This window comes from Nipponia nippon, unplaced genomic scaffold, assembly GCF_047370975.1.
Source record: "Nipponia nippon isolate SJK-2023a ecotype South Korea unplaced genomic scaffold, ASM4737097v1 scaffold_33, whole genome shotgun sequence".
Lineage (NCBI taxonomy): Eukaryota > Metazoa > Chordata > Aves > Pelecaniformes > Threskiornithidae > Nipponia > Nipponia nippon.
The window spans coordinates 3,027,818-3,055,581 of NW_028262351.1; the positions used below are offsets into that span (position 1 = coordinate 3,027,818).

Genomic DNA, 27,764 nt, shown 5'->3' on the forward strand with positions numbered 1-27,764 from the left:
AAACGCACCCTGGGTGCCACCTGCACCTTCCTTCACAAGCAAACCATGAGGCAGAGGTAATAACCAGCTTGCAGGCTCCTGCTGCCGGGAGCTCATCAAACAAAAGCTGCCTTTGCTATCGTGTCAACTTAATTTTTATATCTATGTTCATATAATCATAGAATCATAGAATGGTTTGGGTTGGAAGGGACCTTAGAGATCATCTAGTTCCAAACCCCCTGCCATGGGCAGAGACACCTTTCACTAGACCAGGTTCCTCAAAGCCCCATCCAACCTGGCCTTCGACACTTCCAGGGAGGGGGCATCCACAGCTTCTCTAGGCAACCTGTTCCAGTGCCTCACCACCCTCATAGTAAAGAACTTCTTCCTTCTATCTAATCTAAATCTACCCTCTTTCAGTTTGTAGCCATTACCCCTTGTCCTATCGCTATGCTCCCTTGTAAAAAGTCCCTCCCCAGCTTTCTTGTAGGCCTCCTTCAGGTACTGGAAGGCTGCTATAGGGTCTCCCTGGAGCCTTCTCTTCTCCAGGCTGAACAACCCCAGCTCTCTCAGCCCGTCTTCATAGGAGAAGTGCTCCAGCTCTATGATCATCTTCGTGGTCTTCCTCTGGACTCGCTCCAACAGGTCCATGTCCTTCTTGTGTTGGGGGCCCTAAGATGGATCCCTGCTGGAACCCTACTAGCAGCTGGTTGCCAGCACAATGTAAACCCATTTACTATATCCCTTTGAGCTCGACCCGTCAGCCAATTGCTCACCCATTGCATTATGTGTTTATCCAGCTGTATGCCTGGACATTTTTGTCCAGGAGGATACTGTGAGAGACAGTATACGAAGAGCTTTACTGAAACCCCAAAAGGCTTACATCGACTGGCTTCCCTTGGTCAGCTAGGTGGGTAGCCTTGTCTCAGAAGGAAATTAAGTTTGTTAAACAGGACTTTCTCACCTCATGAACCTGTGCTGGCTGGGACCAATGACTGCGTTGTCTGTCTTTCAGGTGTTTTCCAATAACTCCCAGAATAATCTTCTCCATAATTTTGCCAGGCACAGAGGTGAGACTGACAGGCCTGTAGTTACCAGGGTCATCCCTGTTGCCCTTCTTGAAGATTGGGACAACGTTTGCCAGCTTCCAGTCAGCCTGGGACCTCCCCAGATTCCCAAGAGCATTGAAAAATCATTGAGAGAGGTCTCGCTATGACATCAGCCAGCTCTTTCAGTACCCTCGGATGAATCCCATTGGAGCCCCATTGACTTACAGGGATCCAGCTGGAGCAGCAAATCCCGCACAAGTTCAGGGTTCATTGGGAGTTTATCATTCTCGCAGTCATAGGTTCTCTAGCTCCAGGGCTCTGGGGGTCCCAGAGCCCATCATCGGTGTTGAAGACCGAGGCGAAGAAAGCATCAAACGTCTCTGCTTTGTCTATGTCCCTGTTTGTGAGGTGACCATGCTCGTCAGGTAACAGGCCAATGTTATTTCTGGCCTGCCTTTTGCTAGCTATTTACATATTTTAAAAGCCCTTTTTATTGTCCTTCCCACAGTACTGGCCAGCTTCAGCTCTAGTTGAGCTTTGACCGTGTGTATTTCCTCCCTGCAGCGGCAAACAGCATCTCTGTAGTCCTCCCATGTCGCCTGACCTTGCTTCCCACTGGCCATACATTTTCTTTTTTTGCCTTAGTTCTAGCATAAGATCCCATGCTCAGCCAAGCCGGCCTTCTGCCTCGCCTGCTTGACTTCCGACATTTTGGAATTGCCTGCTCCTGTGCTCTTAGGAGGTGGTACTTAAAAAGTGACCAGCACTGATGGACCCCAGCACCTTCCAAAAGCTTTTTCCCAGGGGACCTTACGAAGTAGTTCCCTGAGCAGCCTGAAGTCAGCTCTCCTCATATCCAGAGTTGAGGTCTTGCTGGCAGTTTTCCTCCTGTTACCATAGAGTTTAAACTTGACTGCTTCGTGGTCGCTGTGGCCAAGGAGGCAGCCACCAATCGCCACTTCACCCGCGAGAACCCTCTCCTGTTAATAAGCAACATAAACTGAGGAAGGCACCTTTCCTGGTCGGTTCTCTTAGTACCAAGTACTTGTACCAAGAAGTTATCATCCAGATGCTTTAAGAATCTTCTGGACCTGCTTGTCACCTTGACCAGGGAGATCATTGCTGGCCTACTGGCTCCTCTAATAATTCACGTACAAGGACAGATCCCCATAATTCTTCACCACTACCATTTTGACGTAATTTCTTAAAATATCAGAGGCTTCCTGGGCCAAAGATGCAGCTTCTCACAATCACCTTCCCAAAGTGAAATGAGACATGCTTGTTCTGGTCAGTCTTTGTTTCAGTGCTGATGGTGTCAATGTGCTGGTAGCGATTTTACTGGCATGTAGTGTGGCTTATGATACGTCACCGTAATGATCTCATAGTTATTACCACTGGTCAGGACACAGCACAATAATGGAACCAAAATGTCCTCAACAAGCTGGTGCTGTACAAAAGCTGTGTAGAGGTAGAGCGAGTTAAACCCTTTGGTAGTCTACACCATAAAAGGAATTTTTTTATCAACAGCCCCTGGAGAAGTCACCAAAATGTGTGCCAGAACCTCTGTTCTAGAAAAACTGTAAGGGTTTTCATCCATTTTGAGCTTTGTTTTCCTTATGACAGGGTTGTAGACCAGGCCTGTGCCTGGAGAGTCAACAGCTGAAGCTTTGGTGTGTGGGTTAATAACATGTTTCATATGTTCCATCAACATGGGGAGGGATGGATAATAGCCTTTCCACAAAGTATACTGCCCTGCAGTGCTATTTGAAAGGCTGTGTCTTCATTGATGTTATTCCAGCTGTGTGGGTACTGTATTTCTGCCAGCCCCCACCTCCCCACCACCCTCCAGCCCTGAGAGCTCCAGGAGCCTCACCAGATATATGGTGAAGTTTGAGCTGGTGTTTTGTGGGAAGATTCTGGTGCTGTCATTGCTGGCATTGCTGTCATTGCTGGGTAGTGTGATGTAGAAACCCCCATCTGCCATCCCTCTTTTTTCCCTACTCCACTTCTAGTCACTAGATGTCCTGGACTTGGGAGATTTTTATCCAACTGCTAAATTTCTGGGGTCAGCCAGGCCACTTCACCAGCAGCTGTTTATTTCTTCCTTTCCCTTTTGCAGCAAAGAGCTTCTCAATTTTGTAGATTCTATCCTTGTCCGTATTGACTTTTTCAAGTTCTTTAGGGTAAAATGTCCCCTCAATTGCTTCACGATCATAGTCTCTTAAGCGGTACACAAGTATCTGTCCCCTTCTCACAATTTCAGCTATTATGAAAATTTTATCTGCGAACATCTGCTCATAACCTTTCTCAAATCTTTCTTTTGCTCTAGACACTCTGACATGGCCTCCCTTTTTGAGCAGAGGTGCAGACTCTTTAATTTTAAACACATCTCCATATATGGTTTTCCAAACCCTTGCAGAGTTTCCAGTGTTCACGTCCACAGGCCTGGCTCTGATAGTTCTGTAGAAGCTATGGTTATAGCTTCTTATAAACTCTGATACATCAATGTAGAGAAAAGTGTTGCACACTATAAAATACCTCCACATCTTGGTTTTGAGCATCCTGTCAAATGCTCTATGATGGATGCTTTTGTTCATTATTAGTAACAAAATGGTGAACATTACGCTGCTTTAACAAATTGTTTAAAGGCTGATTTAAAAATTCTTTTTTCCAGTCAGTCTGTAATTTGGAGGCATGCACCCCATGCTAAAAACAGTTTTAAAGGCCACAGGTTTAACCCTGGTAGGCAGCTAAGCACTACACAGCCACTCGCTCACTCTTCCCCAGTGGGAAGTGAAAAAACTTGAGAGTTGAGATAAAAACAGTTTAATAAGTAAAAAACCAAACAAATGAAAAGAAACAAAGAAAAACAAAACCCAGACAGACAAGCAAGCCCAGCAAGTCCCCGAGAAACGTCAACCCTGGCAAACTTCCCCCCCCAGTTTTATTGCTGAGCATGACGTCATATGGTATGGAATATCCCTTTGGTTAGCTAGGGTCAGCTGTACTGACTGTGTCCCCTCCCAGCTTCTTGTGCACCCCCAGCCTACTCACGGGCAGGGCAGTGAGAGAAGCATAAAAGGCCTTGACACCATGTAAGCACTGTTCAGCAATAGCTAAAACATCAGTGTGTAAACCAACACTGTTTCCAGCACAAATCCAAAACATAGCCCCATACAAGCTACTATGAAGAAAATTAACTCTATCCCACCCAAAGCAGTACAATCTCCACCCCTTCTTCCACACTATGCAATACATCCTCATTAGCCACCTCCCCCCTTCCCATCCTTTGATATAGACACAGATATTATTCCCTTAGTCTATGGGCCACCCCTGTAAAATGTCCACAAAATGTCCTTTGAGTTTGTTTAGTCTATGACTTTGGGCTCCATCTGTTGCAATGCTCGTTCAGGACAGGAGAGATGGTGTGGTGTGTTGGATTATTGCACACCGAAGCTAGCTCAGGGTTGCGTCATCGCTGCACTTGCCCAGTTCCTTATGAGATTCATTCTTCATTGGTTCAGGTGACTCCTGCTGTGATAACGTTGACATATAGCAGACACAGCAGTGGCAACATACAACATCATATAACACTGGCATCATACAGCAATGGCATCATACAACTCAAATCATGGATTATTTTCACCCAAGGTTAAATCTCCTTGAGGTACACATCGGACCTCCCCATCCTTCAGCATTACCCACCAAGTAAACCCAAGTCCTTGAGCAAAAGCAATCCCATGAATGGGTTTGCCTTTTCCCAAGGAAGGACTAAATCAGACCGTCTTTCCCAGTCAGTTCCTTATGTGTACTATGGGGACCTGAGGACACCAAGCTGGGTGGTGCAGTTGATTCGCTAGAGGGAAGGGATGCCATCCAGAGGGACCTTGACAGGCTTGAGGGGTGGGCCCGTGTGATCCTCATGAAGTTCCACAAGGCCAAGCGCAAGGTCCTGCACCTGGGTCGGGGCAGTCCCCAATATCAGTACAGACTGGGTGATGAATGGATTGAGAGCAGTCCTGCAGAGAAGGACTTGGGGATACTGGTGGATGAAAAATTGGACATGAGCCGGCAGTGTGCGCTTGCAGCCCAGAAAGTGTGGTGGTGCATCCCCCCCACCCTTTCCTCTGGACGACCTTACGACCACAGGGACCCCTGCCAAGGCTTGGCCTCTGAGCAATGAGTCTGGTGATCAGGCGCCCCTTGGTCGTACCAGGCACTCTTGCATGGCTGAGCTGGGGAACAAGAATGCCTTGATCCCACCTGGCATAATCAGTCACCCCTTGACAGCTTGGGAACACCTCATTGTGGATCGTAACTCAGGCGGATAGGTACGGGAGGATGGTACCTGCCTTGCTGAGATTAATGAGAACTCAGCAATAACTGACCACAGCTGTGGCCAGAATGGAAATTTATTGATGCCTAAAGTCAATCATCTCGCAACCCTATAAACAGCAGTACCACGGTAGACCCTTTGAGCTCTTCTGGACCGCTGTGCCAGTATCTCTGAGCGGGACGCCTCTCAGAGCTGCGAACTCTTAAGTTTGCATACGGAGGCCTGGCGACAGGACCTGGGCTGATCTCCAGTGCCCTTCACTCCTTGAGGTTCAACCCTTCGCCCGTTGAGACAATCACTGAAGTGAGTATTTCACTGAACTCGAGGGGAATTTTTGATGGGTATCTTTATCTGCGCATATCAAACTCGCGAGGGATTTTAAGAGGTATTCTTTTATTAGGCCTATTGTGTGATTGTGTGTGTGTGTGTATTATACAAATACTGTAGTAAGCTTTATTTAATCACTTTGTAGATGCTAGAGTAACCAATGATTAGTTACTACTAAATTCTTCTGATTCTCTCCTTACTGTGAATAAACCTAAGTTGCTGCTAAATACATATAATCCTTAGACATAAACCGTTGACCAAGTCTGAGACTAGGATTGGATCCAGCCGCACCTAGGCTCCTCTCTGAGAAGGAGTTTAGAAAGAAAGGGGGTCCATGCCGAACCTCGTGACTCAACGGGAGGGCCTCCTTTACCCCCCCCCCGTATTCCCTTTTTTTTTTCTCTCTCTCTCTCTCTCTCCATATATTCCATTCATTTAATAAGTAATAGAGTGAACCTTGCCATCGAACTCTGTTAAATCACCCTTTTATAAATTTCTATTAAAATCACTATTTACAAATATCCGTGGCGGTGATTATTTAAGCGACCTAACCGCTCATTTGTGACAGAAAGCCAATCGAATTCTGGGCCGCGTAAACAGAAGCATGGCCAGCAGGTCGAGGGAGGTGATTCTCCCCCTCTACTCCGCTCTCGTGAGAGCCCACCTGGAGTGCTGCGTCCAGCTCTGGGGTCCCCAGTACAAGACAGACGTGGACCTGTTAGAGCGGGTCCAGAGGAGGGCCACGAAAATGGTCAGAGGGCTGGAACACCTCTCCTATGACGAAAGGCTGAGGAGAAGAGAAGGCTCCGGGGAGACCTTATTGCGGCCTTTCAATACTTGAAGGGGGCTTGTAAGAAAGATGGAGAGAGACTTTTTTACCAGGGCCTGTAGTGACAGGACAAGGGCTAACAGTTTTAAACAACTGAAAGAGGGTAGGTTTCGGTTGGAAATAAGGAAGAATTTTTTTACGACAAGGGTGGTGAGACACTGGAGAACAGGTTGCCCAGAGAAGCTGTGGATGCCCCATCACTGGAAGTGTTCAAGGTCAGGTTGGACGGGGCTTTGAGCAACCTGATCGAGTGAAAGATGTGCCTGCCCATTGCAGAGGGGTTGGAACTAGATGATCTTTAAAGGTCCCTTCCAACCCAAACTCTTCTATGATTCGATGATCTATGACTTTATCTCCTTCCACAGTACATAGGGGTTTCAACTGGGCAGGGCCAGGTCGACTGGCAGATTGTGTTAACTTGCCAAGTGGCTTCCGCTAAATTTGTATCCCAGTGCTTGAATATACCAGCACCCATTGTTCCCAGTATAGCTTTTAACAGTCCATTGTATCATTCAATTTTCCCGGAGGCTGGTGCGTAACAGGGGATGTGATACACCCACTCAATGCCATGCTCCTGCTGCCATGCAGTCTGGATCAGTCCATGGCAAATGGTAGGGCTGTGCTTCAACCCCTGAGGCAGTCGGTTCCAGGTGTATTGGACACCCCTCCACCATGTAAAAGCAAACTATGGCCTGCACTCTGCTGCCAAAGGGATCAAGAAAAATGCTTTGGCAATATCAGTTGTGGCATACCACTTGCCTGTCTTTGACTCCAATTCATATTGGAGTTCTAGCATGTCCGGTACGGCAGCACTCAGCGGTGGTGTGACTTCATTCAGGCTACGATAGTCCACTGTTAACCTCCGCTCTCCGTCAGACTCTTGCATTGGCCATATGGGACTATTAAAGGGTGAGCAAGTCTTGCTGATCACTCCTTGGCTCTCAAGTTGATGAATCAGCTCATGAATGGGAACCAGGGAGTCTTGGTTTGTGTGATATTGCCAACCGTCATGGCAGTGCATAGTGCACTGTCATGGTAGCAATCGGCACCTGCTGTTCTTCGACACACAGCAACCCCACAACAGAAGGATCCTCTGAGAGACCAGGCAATCTAGACAGCTGTTTAATCTTCTCAGTTCCCACAGCGGCTACACCAAAGTCCCATCGGTACCCCTTTGGATCCTTGACGAACCCATTTTGAGATAGTCAATGCCAAGGATACACGGGGCCTCCAGACTGGTCACAATAGGATGCTTCTCCCACTTGTTTCCTGTTAGGCTCATCTCAGCTTCTAACACAGACAACTGTTAGGATCCCCCCGTCACTCCAGAAATCCAGATGTGTTCCGCCCCCTGTACCCTGATGGCATTAGGGTATACTGTGCACCGGGGTCTACCAAAACCTTATACTCCTGTGGGTCTGATGTGCCAGGCCATCAAATCCATACAGTCCAGTAAAGCCAATTGTCCCTTTCCTTCACCTGGCTGGAGGCAGGGCCCCCCTATTCCTGATCAGAACACTCATTACCTGACTCCTGTAATTGCAAACCGGAAGTCTTTTCACCATGAAAGGAGCCCAAGCCTCTCTATGTGTTGCCCAGGCTACACTGAAATGACTTTTCACAGGTGTGATCCCACTACTGACCGGCATGGTCCTTTCATGGTACCAGGCGTGGGGTTCGAACCCATGTGGACATACGTCCATTGGATCAGTATCAGAAGGAGGAGAGGTGTCCTCAGCCCATCTACTGTGTCTGGGGAATTGCTCGACAGCAACCGGAGCAGCAATCTTCTTGGATGGACCCTTATTAGCTGCTGTTTTTTCCCACAATTCCCATACACTGGCTTCCAGGTCCGAGGCAGGTACACCGTCCCACTTCCTCATGTCCTCCCCATGGTCACGCAGATAGAACCACAGGGTGGCACGTGGCATGTGCCCACGGTTCCCTTTCCTTTGAGCAGGGAAAAGCCAACTTTGGCCTGTAGAGAAGGACTTGGGGATATTGGTGGACAAGAAATTGGACATGAGCCAGCAGTGTGCGCTTGAAGCCCAGAAAGCCAATCGTATCCTGGGCCGCGTAAAAAGAAGCATGGCCAGCAGGTCAAGGGAGGTGATAAACAAAAACATACAGAGATACAAACGTGAACAACAAATGATAAAGGAGAGCCTGATAAGAACAAACCTGTTCAGTCCCACAAATCAGCAAGGATAGGTGGATTGTGAGAATGTTTATTTTTTCAGTAAGGTTATCTGACTAAGGACCTTGCCAATTTGGGAGGATAAGGAAAGGGAGGGAGACAAACACGCAGAGACACAAAACCTGACCAATTAGCCTTAACGAAGACAATAACCAGAAACAAACCTGATCAGTGGCACTAATGGATGGGTTATCAAGAAACAGCAGGCAAACCAGGACTTTGCAACTGATAAGGATGCAAACCTGAGGGTCCAGGATGTTGGAGGGGGCCAGTGGGACTATGCCAACTGATGAGGGAATGTGCAGGGGAAGGGAATTGGGGAGGAAAAAAGCAGGGGTAGACAGAAAAGGGTATAAAAGGGACCAGTCAGTATGCTTTTCTGGATGAGCCCTGTGCCCAATCACCAGTCTGTCCTATCTTCTTATTAAATCCTTTCTTAACTATCTTCCTGCGTAATCTCACTCTGTCCCATGTGTGTGTGTGCTGCAAGGACTGTTTGCCAGCTATTGGGGAGACTGGTACGAGTGGACTGGGTGCCAGCTACTGCAGTCAAACCAGGGGTGTAGTCACCCCAGGCCTGTGGTGTCAGCTACTGGAGCAAGTAGGGTCTCGGTGCCAGCTACTGGAGCAGGTGAGTGTCTCTGCCACCAGCCACTGGGGCGGGAACAGTGTGTGTCCCAAAAACCAGCTACTGGGAGGACTGGTGTGAGACAAGTGAGGGGCTCAGCACCAGTGGCTGCAGCGGGACTGTGGGTCACAGTCTGTTTGCCTGGTGCTGGCTGCTGTGGGGTCAAAGTGTCTCTATCTTCCCCAAACCAGGTGTGCATTAGGGTGTGCATGTGTATTTGCTAGCAAACTTCAAGCTGGAATAGCCAGCAAGTAGGGGACCCGTGGGACAGGTAAGAGGGCCTGGGATACAGGCAGGGATATCAGATGAACAGAGAGGCCTTGCCAGTACTCTGGGGATCCACAAACATGTGTGTGCTTGTGAATCTAGAAAGTGTCATGTGTGTGCCTTCACTAGTGACCTGTTTCTGCCAGCCAAAGAAGAAGGGGAGTTGGCTGTGTGTGTTATGTGGTTTATGTGAGTCCTATATGTAGGTGCTGTTGAAGGCAGTGACTTGTCTCTGGCAGTCTTTGTAGCCAGCCATGTCAGTGTCTGGATGCGTGTGTCTCTGGGGTACGTGCTCAGCTTCACTACTGGTTGAACCTGCAAATAGGAAAGCGGCAGCCACGTCCCTCAGTCTGGGCAGAGACCCCAGGCCCCCAGGCTGGGCTCCAGCATCTAGACAGGAGGAATCCCCAGGCCCTAGAGCTCCTGGAGGTGGTGGCTGCCTATAACATCCCTGAACAGTACTAACATTTACCATAATACCATAAAAATCTTTATCTTCTTAGCTAGAGTTGTAAGTTGTAAAATTGTTGGCATTCAACACAATTACAATACTATTTTGGAAAATGTTACTAAATTTCTTATATAATCTAGGAAGAAGTTTTACCCCTGGCAAGTCTTCCATATACCACGCAGTTTTACCTGTAAGAGTTGAAGGCGGCTCAATTTAGTGCTTTAATTAACATTTAAAAGGTATTGTACACTGTTGGCCCATGTGAATTACTTTATTCATGAATTGGCTCTACTGAAAATAGCTAGCTGTGTCCTATCTACAGGCACAGGAAATGTGCATGAGGGGCACCATTTAATTAAAGTCTTGTTTGTCAGTTCCAGCATATTACATAGTGATTTAATCCTCCTACTTCTGCAGTAGGAACTAATGAATTTCAGCCTGGCTTGTGTGTCAACAGCCTATCTATCTACACGCGCAAAATGAATGTGCAAGAACTATAGTCCCCTGCAGCAAAAAATATACAATCTCAGGTTTCTGTACAGTTGTGCAAGAATGGGCTTAACTTGCTTTTTTATGTTCCTAGGGAAATACCCCTACCTAAGTAGCACGTATGTGCCCACTGTTATCAAGTACAATCCTGCTCTGACACCATAACCATCTTACTACCTGCAAAGGAGAAAAACACACACACACACACACACACACAAAACCCAAAACCAAGCCATCAGCCAATTTCTCTACATCCTATTAGAAACTGAGGGATGACTTGCACAGAAATCTGAGTAATTGCTTACAGAACAACTCCTTTACAAACAGCTTCTAAAGTAGATTAAGCCCTCATGAGGTCAGAAAGAAAACCTTTACTGAAGTTCAGGGACATCATGAAACAGAAAGCAGTAGAAATGTGTCACTAGCTTCTTGTGACTAGTAACAATAGCATCCCACTAGTAACAAATTCCTATTGGTTCCACTTCCATTGGAAGATGTGGTGACATGCACAGATGTCACAGTTAGTGGCCTGACTGTGCCATCATTGGGGTCACTGTTTTGTCGTTAGGAGGCGAGGTGGCTGATCACCAGGTTGCTGTCACTTAATTACGAGCAGATCACAGTTCAGACATTAAAGGGGGTTTTGGAGGCCTAGGACAAAAGGTGATGCTCTTAAATATGGCTCTCATACTCTGATGCAGACCCATGTCTCATTAATTTCTCAGTATCAGGATTGGTTGAAGTCCTTAGGCCTCCAGTAGACCAATTCATAGCCTTCCCCTCCTGACATACTGAGGGTAGAGGATGTAGCTGTTTCTGCAGCAGCAGCTGTTGCTGGTAGACAGCTCAAGTTGTCCAAGCAGCCCTTGTAGATTACAAGGCTCTTGGTGTGTCCAGGCAACCTATGGGGTCAATGCTTTTTCCAAGCTGCAAGTAGCAAAGTTAGCACTGTTGACACAAGTCATTAGGGCAGTAGGATTAACACCTTATCTCCTGACTTGAGTATGACTCACATAGCAGTATGGGCACAGGCTAGGTACTAAGTTTTCACATTTATGGCATTTACTAAAATGAGTTTGCATATCTGGGTTGAGGCACTTTTCCAAAGCATTTTTAGCTTAAGTCTGTAACCATGTAGCCCTGTAATACAGTATTGCTATTGCTAGTAACAGGCCATAAGCTTTATACTGAGTTTGCAAGGCCTCAGGACAGGTGTGTCAGGCCTCCTCTGTCTGAAATTTTCTTGACCTGGCTGCAGCTTTTTTTCCCTTAGTTTAGCTGTGACAGCCATTTCTCTAATTGACCAAGTTGTTTTACTTTTATCTTTGTGTGATGCAACCATAGTTTTATATAGATAGCAATAAGAAGCAGTTGTTCTAGATAGAATGAGATATTTACAACTAACACAATGATGTAGAGAAATATAGGCCTAGTATGACAGCAGAGGCCTCCAAGAAGTGGAGACAGAGGATGCGGTTGTAGAGGTATACACGCATGGGATGATAAAACACGGGGCACATGCTGGCACTGGAGATCCCACAGCTATAAACAACTCACCCATGGTCACTTAAAAAACCTGCAGACCTGGAGCTGGACAAAACTAGCTTCAGGGGTAACAAAGAGAACAAAGAAATAATATCTAACATATATAAGTGTCAAGATATATAGTAATTTTAGATGTAACCTGGAGCTGCAGAGCAATGAAGGAGTAGGGTATAAAAACATGTTAGCAAATGTATAAAAGTGACCATGAGGGGATACTAGAGGGAGGAAGAAGAAACCATCAACATGAACATCATATTTCTCCTTGCAAAGGACTCCAGCTGCTGACAACTCGCTGTAACACCCCCCTCCCACCAGCAACACCAGCATCTGACCTTAGGGCTCAGAGAAGCAGTGAAAGGGTAAGCATAACACCAAGAAGAGGTGTAGAAACTGTGTGTATGTGTGTGTGTGTTGCACTTAATTCTATTATTACAACTTTTTCCTACATAAGTACTCTAGCTGCATTATTATTCTCTGTTTTTTTCCCAGTAATAATTAGATCTAGACTAATGATAATGGTTCAATTAGACTGTTAAGATTTCCATGATACTAAAAATAAGTTATTACATTCACATAATTTAAATAAAAATATGTTATATATTAAACATATATAAAAACAATATATATAAATATATGAAAATAAAAGTTGTGCTTCCTCTTTAGCCATAAACAAGATTTTCAATGTAGCAAGTCCAAGAGCTAGAAATTGCATTCTATTCCTTCCCCTGCCTGAAGAGAATTGTCCCACTGATAAGGCAAATGCTCCTATCAGTCACATGGGCGTAGCTGACTATAAACTCATCAATGGTAATTTGGAAAAGGAATTTGGCTTGCAAAATTTCATTCCGACCAGGTGGAATATGCAGAGTTCTTTTGAACTCATTTATATTTTGACCTCTAATCTGTAAGAACCCAAAATAATAATTCCACTTGAGACAAGGATCATGTAAATAGTTGCCTTCATAAAATAAAGGCCGTAACACTTATGGGAAGAACTAGCCCAAGGAGCCTGCTCCAAGAGCTCCTTTCCTGACTAACCCATTTTTCCCAATTTTCAGGGATTCTCAAAGGGGAGGGAAGCATTATAACAGGAAAGCAGACACTGCTTCCCAGGACCGATGGTAGACCAGGACTAAACTACTGTGCTTGAGGTTAAGACTGGACCAGTCTTCTCAGCATGGTCTATAAAATAGCATATTTGTACTAGGATTAGCAGTCTAGAACTGAGTTTTCTTAAACTGAAAACTGGTCTAAGAAAAGCAACATTGAAAAATGTTAGAATTACATTGAAATTTTTCATCTACAATGATTAGAACATTCAGACAGAACCAAGTTAAAATAATACCTCTCTGCTTTTCTCCTCTACAGGCTCACCTATTCCTATGACCTCATCTGCTACTGCTTTACTTAACACATCACTATAGATTACATGATTTCAATAATGAAGGTGGAAGTCAAGCTTCACATGGCAGTAGGTCAACACAGATTCTGTATTTTAGTCATGAACAACCTACATTGGCTATACACAGCATAGCACAGAACAATATTTAAGTAGCAGCTGGTTAGAAACAAAAAGTTTTAGGACTAGCTCACTCCATCAGGACTAAAGCTGGCAGACCAAGAAACCATTAATTCTTAAATAAACTGGTAAATCACACAAGTTTAATGGACGTGAAAAAAATTAAACAAATTTGTGTCAGGTTCACATATTACACATTTGCATTATAGAGCAAGTTCTGATTTGACAAACAGCAGTGCAAATCCAAAAACGGTAGATATATCTTGATAATATTCTATTATATTAGAAGTACTTGTGCATCCTTCAGTAAACTGCAGCTCTGCAGAGCATCAAGAACACTACAGACCAGGCACTTGAACACAGATAAAAGAATTGCAGATTTAGTCAAGAAAACTATTCCAGACTGCTTGTCTGACAGACAGTGTTTGTGATCAACTTGATCTGCACTTGCATTCTGGAGCTTTATACAAATTGCAAAGTCATTTTTCACATTACCACCTTAATTTATTTATGCTTTTAGAATGAACTATAGCTGAATTTAACAGCAACAACAAAAAAAATATATCAGGAAGTGAGGGTGAATCACCTGTAGTCCTTCACTTGTCTACTGACACATATAAAAGTGGCATCACAGTGGTTATTAACTGTCCCTTTTAAGAAGTCTGACATTCAACACCACCTCCAGGGTGATGCTCATCATCTTCATAGGCTTCTCCATTATAGCAATGTCTTCTGTCTTGAGCTGGATCAAAGTCCATTAAATCCACTTGTTCCATTTCCTCAGTTTCTTCTACTTCCTGCCTTGCAGGTAGCAGTTTTTCCAGCAAATACAACTTATCTGAGGAGAAGAAGCCACTACCTGGGAAGTTCACCTGAAATAAAGAGCTGCACTTACTGAATTTGGCTTTAACTGGCCTCTATCTCACTTACTACAGATCAATTATCTGCCAGCATCAGCTTTATAATTACAGAAGACTTGAAAACCCATTGCTAAGGAAATAATTAGGTCACTTGCCAGTCTTTCACAGCTGCCAAAAGTGCATTTCTACTATATTTGGCAACTTCACTGTCTTGGCTAGTTCAGTCTTTTTTCTGCCCCAGACTGCCATGTTGAAAGGGCTAAAAGATATCCTCAGCTAAAGCCAGAGTAGGGGGACATAGCAGTTAGAGATTACCCGGATTCCCCTCCCATCAGTACTAATGAAACTCTTCAGCAATTACAATTGACTAGCTGATCCCCTTGTTCCAATACAAGGTCAGTTATATTTCAGTTCTTCCTAAGACACGTTGGAGGCCAAAAAACATGTCAAACATGAAAATTCACAGGATATCCAAACAAGTTATTTCAGTACTTAGTATATTTTCAGTAAAGAGCTATTTAGAAATGTCGCGATTTAACCCCGGCCAGCAGCTAAGCACCACACAGCCACTAACTCACTCCCCCACACTCAGAGGGATGGGAGAGAGAATCGGAAGATTAAAAGTGAAAGAACTTGTGGGTTGAGATAAGGATAGTTTAATAAGTAAAGCAAAAACTGCGTGCGCAAGCAAAGCAAAATAAGGAATTTGTTCACAATTTCCCATCGGCAGGCAGGCGTTTAGCCATTTCCAGGAAAGCAGGGCCTCAGCACGCATAATGGTTACTTGGGAAGACAAACGCCATAACTCCGAACGTCCCCCCCCTTCCTCCTTCTTCCCCCTAGCTTTTATTGCTGAGCATGACATCATATAGTATGGAATATCCCTTTTGTCAGTTGGGGTCAGCTGTCCTGGCCGTGTCCCCTCCCAAGTTCTCGGGCACCCCCACCCTACACTTGCTGGTGGGGCAGTGAGAGAAGCAAAAAAGGCCTTGACTCTGTGTAAGCACCGCTCAGCAATAACGAAAACATCCCTGTATTATCAACACTGTTTTCAGCACAAATCCAAAACACAGCCCCATACAGGCTACTATGAAGAAAATTAACTCTATCCCAGCCAAAACCAGTACAAGAAAGAATTGGATACCTTCAGTCTGTAGCCTTGTGCATTGCATTAGGTTATCTGACCACACTGCAAGAAACGCACTAAACAAGACACTTGATTAGCGTCTCTTCTTGCTTGAGTTATTACTTAAGGTTGAAGTTTTGCATGTTCAGTGTTAAGCTGTATCATGGAAGCTGATTCGCTTACCTTGAACTCTATGATTAGACGTCCTTTTTCGTATGGCCTACGATATACTGGCATGCCTTCATTCAGCACACATTTAATATCCCCATGTTTGACAGTCTGGCCTTAAGTAAATAAAAAAATAAGAAAAAAAATCCAGGCAGGCAAAACAAGCAATTTTAGTTTAAATTCCTTTCAGTATGCATTTGTGCAGCCTTGTAAGCTGTGTTTCAACAACTATACTGATATCCTGTAGTCTAATAGGGACCTACTGCCCCATAGCTTTTGTGTAGGAGAACAGGTACACATCTATGCTATATTCTACCATTTTGTATGCTTCTCAAAGGGAGCATACCTATGAATGTCAAGTATTCCATGAGTTCCAAGTCTGAAAAATTTATCTTCAGAGACCTTGAGTATCCTCAGGATATCAGCACATCCATGAAGTAAAGTTTGTTACTGTGTCATACGAAGAAACATGTAGTTACTGTTGCCCACTAAGGAAAACTTTTATTTGTTTAAAGCTCTCTGCTGTAAAGACTTGGGGGTGGGGGGTGGGGTGAGGAAGAAGTAGTATTTTAAGGATCAATCCTTTCTGCTCCCCTATGCTAATTGCTTGCTTTTCAGCTTACATTTGCTGGACGTACAGATTTTTTTAGCACAAAGCAAACCAACACTTACCAGGATGAGAAGTAATAATTATAGTTCTATTATCCAGTGTTGTGATAGGCTTTTGAAAGCCACACAGTGCTTCAACCAGCTGTATATCCATGCACATAACAAGGTCTTCCCCTTGCCTATGGTAGAACCAAGCAACAATAGTCAGGGGTGTGGGAATAGGAAGAGCGAGAAGGACCATGCCTAACTCAGGTATTAAATTTGGTAAAGACAATAAAGTTGGAATCTTAATACTAAGAAGCCTGACCAGTAAAATAGAGAACATTAACTATTAACTAAACCAACTACTTCAGGGATAATACCTGTGATAAGAGCCATTTACTACTCAAGGACAGTTATTCAAAAGCTAACCCCCCAAACCATATCACACTCAACAGCATTCAGTTTCATTTCACTATGCTTTCCCCCTTCTGGGAAAAGGTTTGTCTCAGCCTCCAAACTTCTACTGCTGGGACAATTAATCCCTTCTTTAGCATTGTCCAAATTGGACAAAAATTTGCACAATACTGTCATATATTAGCACAATCATCTAAAGAAACAAGACGCAGCAACACTGTTTTAATCAATCTGTTTTATTCTTCTCCAACATAATTTCTGGCTTTCAGATGTTGTGGGCAACACTAGGGATCTAATATGATTTTGTACCTTCTTCTTCCTTCTACTTAGTTACATCATTAGGGGAGACCAACTTCCCTGAGATCAGGCTGCTGCCCTAATCTGGTAAAGCTGATCTTTGACTAATTTAAATATCCTCACTTAAAGAGCAGATGCCTAGGGAAGAGTACAAGAGCAAGGCAAGCACACAACACTGCCCCAGAATACACTCAGCTTCCAGCCCTTATCAGGACATCTCAAGGACTTTAACCTGGAAGTGTAGTTTTATTTTTTCCCTCCCTTTCATGAAATCTATTGATGGCTATCAACCATTGACAGCATCTTATGCCAAAGATTTCCATAACCACATACAAAGCGTCACTTCCAGTTCTGAACCTCACAGAACCACAGAACGGTTGAGGTTGGAAGGAACCTCTGGAGGTCACCTGGTCCGGCTCCTCTGCTCAAGCAGAGTCACCTGGAGCAGGCTGCCCAGGACCATGTCCAGACAGCTTTTGAATATCTCCAAGGAGGGAGATTCCATGACCTCTCTGGGCAACCTGTTCCAATGCTTGGTCACCCTCACAGTGAAAAAGTGTTTCCTTACATTCAGACAGAACCTCCTGCGCTTAAGTTTGTGCCCACTGCCTCTTGTCCTGTTGGTAATAGTAACTGTAATATCTCAAGTGATACTAAGAGACGGACAACAGTTGGTCCTACACAAATTCTCCCTCTTTCTTCCTCCCCTCTTTTCTACAAGGAAGGATCTACTTAAAAAATAAATAAATAAATAAAAAATCACTCTCCACACAGAAGCTATTCTATCTTTTCCTCATTACCCTTCTTTAAGATTCTCCAGTTCTACTGTATCTTTGTGTACTGGGTTTGACTGGGATGGAGATAACTTTCTTCATAGCAGACCATGCGGTGCTGCATTTTAGATTTGTGACTTACTTTCACCTATTAAACTATCTTTATCTTGAACCACAAGTTTTCTTGCTTTTGCTCTTCCTATTCTCTCCCTCAGGATGCGGGGGGAGGGGAGTAAGCAAGCAACTCTGTGGGTGCTTGGCTGCTGGCTGGGGTCAACCCACCACACTTTACAATGTAAAATCTGCATTACATGCAGTATTCAAGGTGCAGTCACACCACAGATTTTATATATACAGCAATGGGCTTTGTTGTCGTCGTCCCATGTCCCCCCTGGAATTCCTAACATTTTACTTGCTTCTTAGCATTGAGATGATCTATTCATAGATCTGTTACAACCAACATTTTGGTACTGCTGAGATCCCACTATTGTGCAAGTATTTAAGTTTATGCACTTCATTTTACATTTAACATTCAACTTAAATTGTCATGTTTGTTGCATTATATCATGCAATCATTCTGCAACTCTAACCAACTTCCATCTTCCTTACCCTGTAAAAAGTTCTGTATCATCAACAAGTCACCGCCTCAGAGTTTAAATGAAATTAAAGGTTCCCCAGTGCAGCTCTTTTTAGGACTCATTCGGGGTCCCATCACGTTTCTTTATCAGACGGAATTATATTCTTACCTGGTTTCCTACTTCTTATCCAGTCATTTATCCATGTAATATTCCCTTCCACTCCTCAGTGGTTTAGTATATTCAAAAACCCTTTGCTGAAGAATTTCATTCAATGCCATTTTAGGAATTCAATGGATCACCTGGATCTCCCTAGTCTGCAGTAAGCACCACTGCAAGTGTGAAAGCTTGAGCATTTCTGCTTAAAGAAATCTTAATTTGAAACAATTCAGCCAAACAAAGAGTTAATAATTTCTGCTATTAAAAATAATAACCTGAAGGTTACTGTAGATGAAGTAGATACAGTAATTTTAGTGAGACTGAAAACAAAACACAGGGAGCTCAGAACTAAACTTTTATTTCAAGAGACGTCAGAAACAACTCTTGACTTCACTAATCAGTTTAAAAAGAGAAATTTTAACATGGAGAAGGGGACAGCCTGAACACTTAAGAACACTCAATCCTGTGTTGTAAGTAAGGGGGCCTTTTAAATGCAGCTGGATAAACTATCAAAGAATCATGGAATAGGTGAGGTTGGAAGGGGCCCTTTGGAGGTCTCTAGTCCAACCCCCCTGCTCAAAGCAGGGTCAACTAGAGCAGGTTGGTCAGGGCCATGTCCAGTCGGGTTTTGAATAACTATAAGGATGGAAACCCCACAGATTTTCTGGGCAATCCATTCCGGTGTTTGACACCACCACTCCCAAGTAAAAAAAAGTTTCTTTTTAAGTGGAATTTCCTGTATTTCATTTCATGTCCATATGTACCTTAGATGCTAAATACTTTGCAATGATTTTTAAATTAAGATAGCTGTGGGACAGTATTCTCATCTGGACTACAGTAAACAAAGATATGGAGCAAGAAGTTAGTTAACCAGTTGGCCTTGAAGGCTGATGCCCAACTGGGGATTTATCAATACAAAATTCTAGGTCACATGAAGACTAAAACCTTAATATATGCAGCAAGCTCCGATGGAGATGATTAAGCGTAAAGGTAGCAATGAAATTACTAGGTCAAGTGTTCCAGTCACAAAAATTATTTCCAGCAGAAATAGGAAAGTATTTGTGCCACTGAACAAGATGGTAGCAAAATTCCAAGTCTCATACATTTCTGTTCAGCTACATTAGATGACAACTCAAGTAAAACTCCCTCCTCAACACTAGAAGAGCTTGATTTGCAAAATGGGGTGAATGCAATTGCTTATAGATACTGTAGTATAAATATTAAGGAAGACAGTTGTATACATTTATTGTATACATTGATGTACACAGGCAGGTACAAGTTAGTTGCAAGAAGTTAAGCTTGATATTTAACTTGAATATATTTAGGTATCAGCATCCTCAAAGAGCCTTCCAAATGGAATCACAAGAACAAAATAGGACTTAGCTTTATGAGCAGTGTAAAGCCAGAGGCTTGAAATTGTCATAAGGTAGTAACTGCAACACCTACTACCAACTAAACAACAAAATATATCTAGTAACAACCAGCTAGGTTTTAAGACAGGACTGAAAGAAGTCTGTAAGGGAATCATCTCTCCTATGCCTCAGTTGCCTCCTTCAGAGTCTCCTACACTCCCTCTGAAGGTCTGGTGGTAAGGAAGTTTAGAAAGCAACTCTGAGTCACTCTGAAAGGAGCTTCTAGATGAAACCAGGATGCATCTAGTTAAGTCAGAACTGAGAATTAAAGAAATTACATTAAAGTCAGCACAAATGATGTCTGCATGTGCTGGGATGTTCAGGAGTTGGTTAGTTTAAGGGCACCTCAAACCTATTAAAAGGACTTGGACCTGTTAAAAAGGATGAATTTAAAGGTGTCTGGAAAGAGACTTGCCTGGAAAGTTTTAGACCCTGAAGGGACAGGAGGTACATTCCATCTGCTCCAGAAGCGGCATTACCTCAGCATAACCCCACAAAGCTACTGATATCAAGGAACATCTAAGGACGTTAAAGCTGAAGCCAGTGCAGGGGGATGGACATCAACACTCCAGTACAGTCAGAACTTCAAGTCCCAGGTAACATAATAAATGCATGGACCAGACATACCCTTTGACACAACTGATTCATCACCTGGTTTCACTGGAAGCTGGGTAGAGAAAATTGCTCATCACTAGCCTGCCAAATGCCATGAAGGTTCCGATTCTTTAATCTGTGAGCTCGATGCTGGAAGCTGCTAACAGTAGTATTCCATCTGTCCTGCCTCAGCACAAAGTTTTGGCACCAGCTTCTGGAGTTAAGCACCATACAAGACTGCTGATCGGATTGACTACAGGCTACACTAGAGCCTTTGACCTGTCATTTCTACTTACTGGGACAAAGGGATGAGCTGTTAGACTAAGTGCCCCCACGTTAAGAGACCAACCCATTGTTCCCCTCATGAATGCTCTGAGCAGCAGTTAGTTGCACTTGGTACCTACTGCTCATCTTCTAGAGGTGGCCAAAGTTCTGCTTTTTCCAGAAGAGAAGCTACTACATGACAGACTCATTCCACAAAGTAACTTGAAACAATGGACTTTAACACAAAGCAACATTGTTAGGCAATGTGAAGTACTTGACTAACATAGTTGACACTACTCAGTTCAGTTCCACTTCTGCAAATTATCAGTCCTCTCCATTCCTCATGTTACCCAATGCATTCAGGCAAGGAAAACACATAGGAGGCAGATCACCTTGATATTATGCATATAGGATGCACACTTCTGACCATAATGCGGCCATAAACAGGATCCTGAGAAATAGCACAAGCACTGAAGCTTGGCTTCAAGGCAAAAGAAACTACATAACAAGCAGTTGCCTATGCTAGATCAGAGTTTGGTGTTGTAAGACTTTCACAGAAGGAGGCAAGAACAAGGAATTAGTAAGACAACAACTGCTAAAGATATTCACAGTTATTAAGAAACAATTATTTTCCAACATTGGTAGTCCTTAGAAGTTTGTGAATTCCCAATATCCATAACTCCCTTAGGTTTGTCTTACTTCCTCTCCCACCCTCAGAGAAAGAAAAAAACTCACTCCAAACAACCCAAAAAATAAACCATATAACCACAAATCTTGTACGTTTAGAGCACCAACTGCTTTGACTAGTTCTACCAGTACTTCTATAAATATGTCAATATCTGACAGCCCAAACCGACTCACAAGTGAGCTCTAGACATATAGTCCTATCTGACAACATTTCCAGTTACTAAAAACAGCCAGTGGTAACAGAGGAAGCTTGAAGACAAGCATCTCAGGAGCATGCATAAAGACTCATGGAGTTTACCTTGTAAGCGTAGGGTGATCTTTTTGATCTAAGACGATAATTATGTCCCCTGGCTCTAGTCCTGGCTCTTGGTCCCCTTCACCATGGAATGTTATTTTCTGACCATCCTTCATTCCTATTGCAGAGACCACATATTTCAGCTTTTTCTTTTTCTTTCCTCTCAAATGTAACAATGTGAAATATTTTAATAGGCACTAGCTTGTACTTAGGATATTACTGAACCTTGAGATTGCAACATTAGGACCTTTGCTTGAAGCAAGTATCTTACCAACTTATCTTTCCAAAACATGTTAGTACTGCCAACTTGAGCTACGTTTCATAAGCATGAAATCCCATTCTAGTAGAAATTAGTCACCTGCCAAGATAAAAATCCTTGAGGGAACTATTATCAAGATGGCTTCTGTCATATGCACAACCACTACAGAAGAGGCGTAGAAGAAACGCTGCACACAAAGCTTGCTTTAAGAAGCTGATAAGTCTCTTAAGTCTGTAGCAGAACTACTTGAGAGAAAAGATCTCAATGCCTTCAGTTTAGGAAGCACTCTTCCTAGCAGCGTGACTGTCACTCAAGAAAGCAACTTCACCTACAGAAGGGTTATTGCACTATTAATTCTAGCAGCCTCATGCTACCTGGTAGAAAACCGGGATGACTACAATAGTCAAAATTTTGCTCTTTTCAGTAACTTTTAAAACGGTGTTTAAAAATATCAGTGATATACTCTTGCCAAGCTTCAAGTTTAGTGTTCCTATCATATTCCTCCTCTTAAAGATGAGACATTACATAAAGCACGCTTAAGTAGAGATGCAAAACAGTTACTCATTACTGTTAGGTACGAGTCTATTGTAAGCCACATGCTTGCCAACGCATTTTATCTTTCAACTCCAACTCCTCCAAAGACCGCTCCCACCTACTTTTGAGCAGCCTACTGTGAAGAAAAGTGTTTGTTGCTAAATCGCCTCACATTCCCTTATCATTCTGGGGATTTAAATTCTGAATTAAGTTTTGCCAGACATAAAGGACACAATGTCATCAGGGTGACATAACAAAATAAATTCTAAGCATTATAGGCTTAGCAATGTCTTCACACTTCAGAAGACCTGGTCCTCCCCTTCACAGTAAAATGCCATAAAAGTGATCAGATTCTGTAGGGTCTCCAAAATGTCAAGATAATAGTTAAACTTGCTTAATAAGCTAAAAGTGATGTATTTGATTTTTTATCAATCCAATTAACTGGTCAGCATTTTTACTTCTGAACCTGCTCTTATGGAGATTAGTTTACTACTTGCATCATTACAAGCTTTGGGATTAACACTTAGTAATGTATATAGTAAGCGGGCACTAATACACAAGTAATCACTCTTGCTTAAAGGCAAGTCTACCTTTAAAGAGTAGGAACAGGCTATTGTACTGAATTGCATATCCAACTGTTACTCATTATAACGAGGGATCAACACCATGCGCGAAACTCCTGTTTTAGTGCTAAAAAAACCCCACAAACCACCAGCCCCAATGACAATCTATTTAAATATAATACTCCAAGTTAGTAAAACCCTTACCTTTGTCAATGTGAACTTCTAGAATCTTCTTCTCTCTAACAATTTTTCTGCCAGTGCAGCTCTTGCACCGGTCCTTGGGGCTAATACGCTCCCCATGCCCCTGACACTCCATACATACAGACTGAATCTGTTGCACCATTCCTGGACCAATCTGGTGAATTCTGATTTGCATGCCTGTGCCTCTGCAATTAGGACAGCATTCTATTGCACCCTTCTTACCACCACGACCTGACGACAGAGTGAAAAATCAAACAGTTATATTTCCAGAAGAAACCAGAAGGTCAAAATACATTTGGAGCTTCAGAAATAACTAATGTCTAGTTTTAGTGTTTAAATTACCTTCGCATTTGTCACAGATCACATTCTTCTGCAAAGCCAGCTTTCTTGTTGCACCATTATACAGATCTTCTAAGCTTATCGACAACTGATGAACAACATTTTTGCCTATAAGGGAAAGGGAGGGAAGGGAGAGTATATTTATTTAAATGTGATAGCTTGAATCCAAAATTATAAGTTTCCCATGTTACTATGTTCAAATTGCATTAGAATAAGCCTTTAAAAGCTTTAACACTTCCTATTTATCTACTGCTGTTATCAATAGCTTTTTCCTATTTAATCTTACAATTATGTAACAATTATCATTGCTTTCTTAGTAATCTTTTTCAGAAGGAGCCAGAAGACTCCTCCATGAAAGTATAAGCAATAATAATAAGAACAAAATACACTGAGATTTAGGTTTCAGATTTTAACTTTGTCTAAAGGGTGAAAATAGACAAGTATGTTTGGATAACCACAGGAAAGTAGGAGACAGTTCCTACAGCCAATTAAATACTACTGCCACCCCTACTCCCCCCTTCCCCCTGGAAGTTTCCCAAAACAGTTGGGCAATTGGATTTTTACAATAAGGAACTGGTTTTGCCGAGTAAAGTTCTAATCAAATCCATGGTAAGGCTAACGAGTTCTTGCTTACTGAAAATGTTTTGCTGTATGACATTCTGATATAAGACCTTCTTTTCTTTCATTTATCAGCACTGCATATAAACTAAGAAGTGATATAGTCAGCACTACTCTTAAACATAGTTTTAAAATTAATATTGACATCTTTGCTGATACTATTGGTCTGAACTTCAATTTGGATCGGCATTTTAGCTTTACTGCAGCTTTAACCCAATTCCACTGGACAGTACAGAAGAACAATGAGATCTCATAAATGAAAAATGCTTTGTTCACTTTATTTATATGCTGCTACTTTTAACTAAGGTCTTTCAGCTAGAAGTGATTTAAAAACTCAGATTTTGACAGTACACTTGCAGTACCTTAGTTACCAAGTAAGATACTTTTTACCATCCCATTCCTGTTCTGTTTTATTAAAAGGTAGGCTTATCCTTAGAAAAAGGCTTCCCAAATGCAGAGTCTAGCTAGGTATTAAATTAACATAAGACAACTCACAGATCTGAACTACCAGTGTATAAAATATGTGTACCCTTCTCATTACACAGGTACTCCTTTCCCTACTCATTTTAGGCTTTAAAGGCTAACAACAGTTTTATATGGTTTCCAGAATACAGCTATAAGATCATTTTAATAGCCTTGATGCAGTCTTGCAAGCCACACTATTCACCCAAGGCAAACTTCAGCACTCTTTCACATACAATGGTCATACTGTTAAGTCTAGAGCAGCATCAGAAGTAGGAACATTACCTCGTCTCTCCCTTTGCATCCTCCCACCACCTCCAAAGAACAAGTCAAATATGTCCATGGGTGACCCAAAACTACTACTGGAGCCACCCTCTTTGACAGCCTGCTCACCACCTTTATCATACAGATCTCTCTTCTTCTGGTCAGACAGTATCTCATAGGCTTGGGAAATCTGTTTGAACTGTGAAAGATGCACATTAAGCCTCAGACCCCAATCTTTAAGCAGCAGCTCCCTCAGGAGTCCATTCCCCCTGCCCCCAACCTGACAATCCTCCCTCAAGTGCCCATTCCCCCCCCCCCCCTCCCCCCATCAGGTCCAGCCAGAACCCCTCTCTCCACCAGGGGCTCTCATTCCTACCGACCTCCCCCACAGGGTCCCTCAATTTACCATTAGACCCCCCTCCCCACTCCAACCAGGCCCCTGGCAAGAGAACACTTCCCTCCCCACAGACAACAGGGTCCCCCCCAAACCAAACCTCTCCCCTCCAAAAGCAGCAACAATATCTGGAAGGGTCTTTATAATCTCCCCATCCAAGCCCCTCGCTTCAGTCAGCCCCTAGGCAAAAATCAGGGACGACTCCCCCCCAACCCCTCACCAGCTTCGGTCCAGATCCCGCTCCCTCAACACTAACCTTCTCACCCTCGTTAGGGTTCTTATCAGGGTGATATTTTAAGGCCAGCTTACGGTACGCCTTCTTCAGCTCCTCAGCAGAAGCACTGGGCTTCACCCCCAGCACATCATAATACAGAGTCTCCTTCACCATGGCGACAGACCTACAAGAACACTAAGCAATTAATCCCAACATACGGACACACCAACCCCCTCATCAAAGGAAAGAATCAAACCGCACTACACAAAATCTAGAACTTACTTACAACCTTTCTGGAAAATTCCAAGCTAATGTCCACATCCAGGGAATTCTGAACCGACAAAAACCCACCCCCGGAAACCCCACCCTCTTAGTTGTTCGGGGGTGGGGAATCAAAGGGAGGAGACCCAGTAACAGGCTACGAGTCGGTCATGCTGCGATTACCTCACTAGACTACAGTTCCCGGCAAGCACTGCGGTCCACCCAAAACCACAATTCCCAAAACACACTGGCCCTCAGCCGCGTCCTGGGCCGTGCGCAAAACTATGAATGGTTCCCTAGGCTATTTGCGGACTATAGTTCCCAGCATGCACGGGGAGCAGCCTCGTCGCAACGCTCGCTCTATTCATGTCTTAGTGACTTATTTCCAGGGCGTGGTAGTGGTTCAGTTCTGATTCTCTCTATTAAATGTCCTTTTTTGTTGGTTTGAAAATTCAGTGAATGGATACCAACACTGGGCTTTAAGCCCAGTTTTATATAAAACAAACCAGTTTTAAATATAATATTGATGGGTATGAAAACTTTCACCTTTAATGTTTGTCCAGTTGTCATCCTGCAACTTAGCTATCTCACCAGTTTGTGCCTGTTTGGACAAAAGGGGAATTTTTTTCTGTCATCAGTTGATGACAGTATGACTAAAAACTCACTTTGGTATTTGTGCAAGACTAGGCAACTAGTAAACAGTTTATATGGGCTATAAGACAGATAGGAGTCACTCCTGATATTCCCATTCAACTGAAAACAATAATTCTTGTCTTAATGAAGGCAAGGAGAGAAGGAAGTTATATTAGCCTGTTTTAATTGTCAACATGGAAGGAAGTGCACAACCATAAGTGACCAGTATAGTTGGTAAAACAAGCTAAACTTTCAAAATTCTTTCCATTCAAAAATTACATCTGTTCTTCAGTTATCATCTCTGCTTTTACAAAATTATCAGAGAAATATCTTTTAAAAATGAAATAAATAACAGCCCTCTACAATTATATCTACTTTAAGGGTATGTGGAAGGAGAGTGCCTGCTCCTTTAATGGTATCTGGTCAAAAAAGCCATAAACAAGAACATACAGAGACAAATCTGTGTGAGGTGCGACCAGGTGGAGGATCTGCTCAGCCTGGTGGCAGAGCTGAAAGAAGAAGTAGAAAGATTGAGGAGTATCAGGGAGTGTGAGAGGGAGATACAGACTGGTGGAGCCACTCCCTGCCATCCCTGAGACAAGCATGCCAGATGGAAACATCAAGAGAAGCAGAGGCTCCCCTACCCTCTTGCCACCAGGCAGAAGGAGGGGACCCAAGAGACAGAGGGGGATGGAAACAGATCCCTGCTCGGCGCAGCAGGCGAATCCTCTCCTGGACTACCTTGCCTTCCCAGGTGCCCTTACACAATAGGTATGAGGCTCTGGAACTTGAGGGCCAGGAGGATGATGATGCGGACAGTGATCCATCCAGGAGGTTGACTAGGGGAGCCAGTCAGCCCCATGCATTACAACTGCCGCTGGTAAGAAAAAAAGAAGGGTAATTGTCATAGGCGACTCCCTTCTGAGGGGAACAGAGGGCCCGATATGCCAACTGGACCCATCCCATAGGGAAGTCTGCTGCCTCCCTGGGGCCCGGGTCAGAGACATTACTAGGAAGCTCCCTAGGCTGGTACAATCATCTGATTATTACCCGCTATTGGTTGTTCAGGTTGGCAGCGATGAGGTAGCCAAGAGAAGTACAAAGACAATCAAAAGGGATTTCAGAGAACCGAGGCGATTGCTTGAAGGATCAGGAGCGCAGGTAGTGTTTTCCTCCATCCCTTCAGTAGCC

General features: G+C 43.5%; 1 protein-coding gene across 3 annotated transcripts; it reads right to left on the reverse strand.

Moving 5' to 3' along the window:
• Positions 1 to 13,660: 13,660 nt before the first annotated feature.
• LOC148054188 (dnaJ homolog subfamily A member 1-like) lies at positions 13,661 to 26,059 on the reverse strand. 3 transcript variants are annotated; one of them, XM_087770692.1, is made up of 9 exons: positions 25,962 to 26,059; positions 25,722 to 25,863; positions 25,093 to 25,270; positions 23,731 to 23,835; positions 23,392 to 23,619; positions 21,835 to 21,949; positions 16,443 to 16,558; positions 15,786 to 15,886; positions 13,661 to 14,488 (listed from the first exon to the last, which is right to left on the reverse strand). In XM_087770692.1, the coding sequence occupies exons 2-9, from the start codon at positions 25,851 to 25,853 to the stop codon at positions 14,270 to 14,272; spliced, it is 1,194 nt and encodes a 397-aa protein (XP_087626818.1). In that variant the 5' UTR covers positions 25,854 to 25,863; positions 25,962 to 26,059; the 3' UTR covers positions 13,661 to 14,269. The 3 variants fall into 3 exon arrangements, with proteins under 3 accessions (XP_087626818.1, XP_087626816.1, XP_087626815.1); XM_087770690.1 differs by having other exon boundaries at positions 25,969 to 26,053; XM_087770689.1 differs by having other exon boundaries at positions 25,966 to 26,028.
• Positions 26,060 to 27,764: the final 1,705 nt, after the last annotated feature.